The sequence below is a fragment of the Argopecten irradians genome, chromosome 9 (assembly GCF_041381155.1).
Source record: "Argopecten irradians isolate NY chromosome 9, Ai_NY, whole genome shotgun sequence".
In the NCBI taxonomy this organism is placed as follows: domain Eukaryota; kingdom Metazoa; phylum Mollusca; class Bivalvia; order Pectinida; family Pectinidae; genus Argopecten; species Argopecten irradians.
The window spans coordinates 21,975,094-21,981,644 of NC_091142.1; the positions used below are offsets into that span (position 1 = coordinate 21,975,094).

General features: G+C 34.3%; 1 protein-coding gene across 1 annotated transcript; it reads left to right on the forward strand.

The window, feature by feature from the left end:
- The first annotated feature begins 5,033 nt into the window (after positions 1–5,033).
- Positions 5,034–6,132, forward strand: LOC138330889 (uncharacterized). Its single transcript, XM_069278378.1, has one exon. It carries the CDS (start codon positions 5,406–5,408, stop codon positions 6,066–6,068), a length of 663 nt encoding a protein of 220 aa, XP_069134479.1. The 5' UTR covers positions 5,034–5,405; the 3' UTR covers positions 6,069–6,132.
- The last annotated feature ends 419 nt before the right edge of the window (positions 6,133–6,551 follow it).

Consider the following 6,551-nt stretch of genomic DNA (forward strand, 5'->3'; position numbering starts at 1 on the left):
AATGATCAATAATATATATATATATCATAATAAATAGAATGTAGATGCATCGTGACCAACACATTACGAGTGTGTATTTTATTTCTGTGATAGTAAGGGATGATTTTAACAAACATTTTAAAACAAATGCTGTGAGTTAAAACAACAGAAAATCAAGCTTGCAGTGCCTATTTCTAGATTTGTCCCAATATTTCAATACTCCATATGTCAGTCTTCAAAGCTTATGTATGCATATCATTCACTGAAAATGAACAGTTCCCCCAAGCCTTTACTTTCCATCGTCACATTTGCCATTTATAGTCATTAAAAAACTAAACGTTTTATAAACCCTTCCACTCTTCTGACATGGGGGTAAAGATAATTCTCCTAAGCGAAACCACAATGTGACACCGGAAGACCAACCGGTCTGCAATGAATACCATGACGGTTAGTGGGAGGGGAAAAAGGGTAGGAAACGAAGGTCAGATAGATATGGCGGTGTTAAAAAGTGAAGATAACTTTCAGGGTCAAAATCAACGCAACATCGTATGATCTATCAGGAGTGGTAATGTTAATTCTCATCACATCGCGGTCTAACCTTTACGTTTACAGCTGATATCATGATCATGTATGCTGCATACCAGCTATTTACCACTGGTAAAGGTCAAATATATTCCAATAGAATGTAATACCGATATCGTTTTGTTAAAAAAATCGTCATTTATTTCTTGGGGTTTATAAGGAACATCCACAATATTCATTATAATATAGTATATAGTATATAATACTTAATCGTCCCGTTAATGCAAGTAATATATGTTTATTGCTTATCTCGCACCTTATACAGCAATGACTACGATTGATGGTGATATTTCATTGTTAATATAGTAGCATAGTGTCTTTTCATAGATCTATACATAAACAGACAAGAATTCCACGGAAGTGGATGTGTCGCCTGCACGGCAGTTTAAAACCTCGAATAGTTCTTTACATTTGAAAATATTGATAAGAATAAGGTGAAGTTTGAAATTTGACAATTGTCTTATATAGCTTTCAGTTTGTGTTACATACCTAAGCAAGTGAAATTTAATTAAAAATCATTATAATCTGAATTCGTGCAATCACCAATTTACACATGCCAGATCAGCATATTATCTTGAAAACCCAGTAACGTAGTGTTGAATCCAAGAAATTATCTGTTTTGACGATTTTAAAGTCCTGTAAACCTTGTAAATATTGACGAATTTTGACCAGTATGAAACCCATCCGAGATCTTATTGATCACAATGGTCACAGCCATACTTTTGTGTTAAAATGCGAATGGGGAATACTAAGATTGCGTACTTTGGTTCTGAGAATTTATTTTGATCTTATGATATAAGAAAAGTTAAATACTCGTAAATAAGACACAATACATGTGTTTTTTGCAATGTAGTTAAGCTCAGTAATATATTGGTCAGGTCTGGTGATGGTCAAGCCTAGTATTACATTGGTCAGGTCTGGTGATGGTCAAGCCTCCTATTACATTGGTCAGGTCTGGTGATGGTCAAGCCTCCTATTACATTGGCCATGTTTGGTAATGGTCAAGCCTAGTATTACACTGGTCAGGCCTAAAATGGTCAGCCTCGTACTACATGATAGGCAAGCCTAGGATTATAAAGGTCATGTCTGGCGGTGGTCAACCATAATGTTACAGTGGTCACGCCTAGTAGACGCACGCACTGATAGCCAGGTGTCCAATGTCCACACTGATAACGCTAGCTATGTAACAATGACCCCGGTTATTTGGTCTGACTCTTAGTTAAACCATTTTATTCTCCTAATGTAGCGATACGATAACGTCTATTGTAAATCAAAATAAAGGAATCCATTAGATTGTGTATTTCGATAAGATCCTAGGTAACGAAAATTATGACAAATAGCCGACGAGCTGTTTTTGTCTTTATCATTTATCAGTTTCCATTATTTTCACTGAAGTTATATGTGCCATGGCGACCATTTTGATATGTGATTTTTTTCTTAAGTAATCTATTGAAACCATCAGGGTTGATAACTTAAACATTCAAATAGGCTGAGAAATATGTAAGATGCTTTATAAACATTAGTTACAACACAGAATTCATACACTGTAGAACTCTTTTTTAATGACTTATGTAAGTTAACATGGAAATATGCCTGCAGAAATCACTTAACAATTACTAAAACACTGTAAAAATGAAATCGTAGACAACAATCTGCCTTCATTGTCGGACCTATGTACTTATTTCACTGCACTGTATAAGTAAATACAACGATTTTTGGCAGTACTTATTTGTACGCTTTGCGTTAAATTATAACCAATCATTATTTAGTTTTGAAATTCTCAAAATGTAAAACGATAATTTATGGCGTTGAATAAAACATCGAAAGGTCTTCATGTGAGTATGAACATTACAGCAAATATAACTTTAAAAGAAAGGAGGAAAGAAGTCACATTGTAGACAAATCTTTAATAATTATTAACGGTATTGAAGTATCGCAGTAGTGTAAACAAACCTGTCAAAAATGTCGGATTTATATTGCAATATGTGTATACTTCTGTCAAAATTAAATATCTTTAGAGTCTAAACGTTTATTGTCATAATGAATAAAAGGCACATTCGTGATTATAGAATCGAGAATTGTTGGCTTAGCAGGAAAAAACAAAACTACATACAATGTATGTATTTTGACGACGATGTCACTTGCACAAAATTGCATGGCCTTTTTAGTATATTTTGCAAATTAAAACCACAAATATACTAGCAGATACATCAATCATAAAATGTATTGGTAAAATGAAAATAATTTCAAGTCTAGCATTTTATAACATAATTTAATCCGATTTAATGTTAAACCTTATTTTTATAAACTGACTTATCTAAACACACAATCCTTGTATTATGGTCTATTGACCACAGTATTGTACCTCAATAACGGCATTAGTAATGAGATTTATTAGGTTAATTTGATCACGATGTATAGCACATGGTTACGTGATGACATTTTCTTTTTGATGTATAATGTTTTGATAAGTTTGCAAATTTTGGATGTGGTATCTTAAAAGGAAATAAGACTGATTGATACGCTATAAGCATTGTAACGAAGGAGGTCAGCAATCCCGTGCTATTAAATCCATGTACCCAAGCACTGAACATTGTCACACTTTCTGAATTGATGATAATTTACATCTTTAAAAGTGGCACTGAGGCTTGTATACATCACTGACATAGTGTGTAGATACTTAACGGGATCATTGTTATAGAACATTGTCATATATCCGCCAAACTTCAAACCCATATATGAAGCTAATTTACTGGAATAACATATAGGATTTGCCGATCAAATGAAAACCTCGACAAGAATTCCACGGAAGTGGATGTGTCGCCTGCACAGCATCATAAAAATAGTTATTTACAGTCGAAAATATTGTTAATAAATAGGTGAAGTCCCATAACTCTTGCAAATATTAATGGATTTTGACCAGTATAAGACCCACCTAAGATTTTATTGATATAAAGCAATACACCAAATTTGGTTGAAAACTAAAGTTATCGAGCAGGAACAATGTTTTGCCGATTTTAAAGTCCCGTAACTCTTGCAAATATTGACGGATTTTGACCAAAACTAACCCATTTAAGATCTTATTGATATAAAGCAATACACCAAAATTAGGTGAAATCGGACAATTAATAATAAAGTTATCGAGCAGAAACCAATGATTTATCTTTTTTGACGATTTTAAAGTCCTGTAACTCTTGCAAATATTGACGGATTTTGTCCATTATTGTACTCATCTGACACATCATTGACAAAAAGCAATTTATAAAATTTGGTTGAAAGTGGACAATAACTATTCAAGTTATTGAGCGGAAACTATGGATTTATCTGTTTTGACGATTTTAAAGTCCCGTAACTCTTGAAAATATTGACGTATTTTGTCCATTATCGCTCTCATACGAGATCTCATCGATATAAAGCAATATAACTAATTTGGTTGAAATCGAAAAATAAATAATTAAGTTATCGCACAGAAACCGTTTCCCGAACACCGACACCGACGACGCCGACGCTGATACCTAAGTGTCGCCCTTGCGTTGCAGGCGACACAAAATGAAACCAACGCATTTTGCAATAAATGTAACTAAATAAACAATGTTCATATGAGTTTTTTGTCAAACACTCGATCCTTATACAAAACTATCATAATTATATTATTTTATATTGTATCACCAATTAAAATCAGATTTGTCGCAAATATACAAATGTCACAAAACGTTAAAGATGCTCCACCGTCAACAGAGCATGAACGACACCCATCATTTTAATAAGTACTGATCGTGTATATATATATAAATGTAATTTACACAAAAATACATATCAACTAAATTATTTTGCTTTTGGTACATGCGCAATCGATACTTCATTCTATATAGGCCATAGTGCCATTGATTTTTTTTCAGGCCGCAATTAATTATTTTCAATATTTTCATCTTTAAGAAGAATAAGAAGCTCAAACTTTTGAATTGTGGTAATTGTGTCAAGTAAGTAAATTTTTAACTGAAGAGAAATAAGAATCCGTCAGCTGCTATTTTTGATAGAGAAAAAACGCCATTCGTCAGCGATGGGGCATCTTTAAGTAGTATCATTAGGACAAGACGACATCTGCTAACAAAATAAGCGCCCCGGGAATTTAAAGCGCTTTACAGCATATCACCCCATCCTTTTGAACTCGTCACTGTAAGGAAGCAACGCTGGACAACTTTTGGCAAAAACCAAAATTTAATGTTTAAAACATAACTAAACTAACGGTAAGTAGTACATGGGAGAGCGAGGTTTCTCCTATCATGCCCAGATTTATGATTACATTAACTCTACAAAGGCTATCGTAAACCTCACATGCTAACTTTCTGAACTAACATGGGTCATAATGACGCTACAAGGTTTCTCTTATTGTTTAGTTTACATGTACACACACGGCTGAAGGACATCCGATCAGCTATATTTAAATATCACACTTATCGTCAGTGAACTGTCCACAGGAATGTCGCCCCGCCCATAAAACTTTATCGAGCTTTTCGATTGGACGACTGCGGTGTATGCTATCGTTATCTATAGTCAAAAGCACGTGTCTTAGCATAGTGTTAAATGAAATAGAAATATATGATAGTTTACCTGTTGTTATTGGTGTTCAGATAATTTTCACTTTTAAATGGAACTGTGCATGGAAAGGAACGTGTTATTAGCTGTCGCGTCTTCAAGGTAAAATTGCAATTGTTTACTAAGGCGATTGAATTATTGTGGTGAAGTCATTCAGTATATACCTTCGGGCCGTCTTCACATGAAAGGTACTAAGTACTCAGTATAATGTGAGCTGTGTATTTCTCTGGATAACATTTTAATGACGAATGAGTTTCCCTGTACCGTGTTTACTACCACTTGATTTTATAGTGGATCGATGGAATTTAGGAGACGGTATGGCTTTGTGTTTCCATTCCCTGCTAAATGACATTATTGAAGAACCACATGGTTCGCGGGAACGGTCGTACCTGCATTCAAATGAAACTAAATCTCAACGCAAAGAAAACATTGACTTCTGTCAAATGCTTTCCTCCGAAAGCATTACTAAACCGTTCAATAGGATCATTAAAGAACGGCAACACCACAAAAACGGAGAGTTACTACAATACAATCAGTGGACCAAGGCGCAATTTGTTAATCCAATGCCGCAACACAATGGAAAATACATAGCAAATGTACTGACATCAGAAGCAACACGAACGAACGTTAAACGGAGAGTTCCAAAGGAACAATATGCGGACCTGAAAGTGAAAGTGATATTTCTAGGAGAAAATGGTGCTGGAAAAACAACAGTGTTTGAAACATTTGAGAGGGTTATGTCAGAATCCAAAACTGTAAAACAGACACACTCTCGTCATATAAGTAAAACTGTAAAAGATGGATTTCCAAGGAAAGCCCATTACGAGTCTGTTATTAAACGTGCCAAAGGAAGAGTGACCATGACAGTCTGCGATACTGCAGGTAAAGCTACCCTACATGGATACAAATAATAAATAAGATACAAAGAAACAAGTGATACTGCAGGTAAAGCTAACCATACATGGATACAAATAGTAAATAAGATACAAAGAAACAAGTGATACTGAAGGTTAAGCTTACCATACATGGATACAAATAGTAAATAAGATACAAAGAAACAAGTGATACTGCAGGTTAAGCTAACCATACATTGATACAAATAGTAAATAAGATACAAAGAAACAAGTGATACTGAAGGGTAAGCTTACCATACATGGATACAAATAGTAAATAAGATACAAAGAAACAAGTGATACTGCAGGTTAAGCTAACCATACATGGATACAAATAGTAAATAAGATACAAAGAAACAAGTGATACTGCAGGTTAAGCTAACCATACATGGATACAAATAGTAAATAAGATACAAAGACACAAGTACTTAACCGTATAATATTTAGACAAATCATAAAGCTTGATCCCTCCACATATAGATATGACAGTAAGAATGTGTC

What these genes read in the sequence shown, in the direction of transcription:
- LOC138330889 (XM_069278378.1), top strand. Translation starts at nt 5,406, where the DNA reads ATGAGTTTCCCTGTACCGTGTTTACTACCACTTGATTTTATAGTGGAT.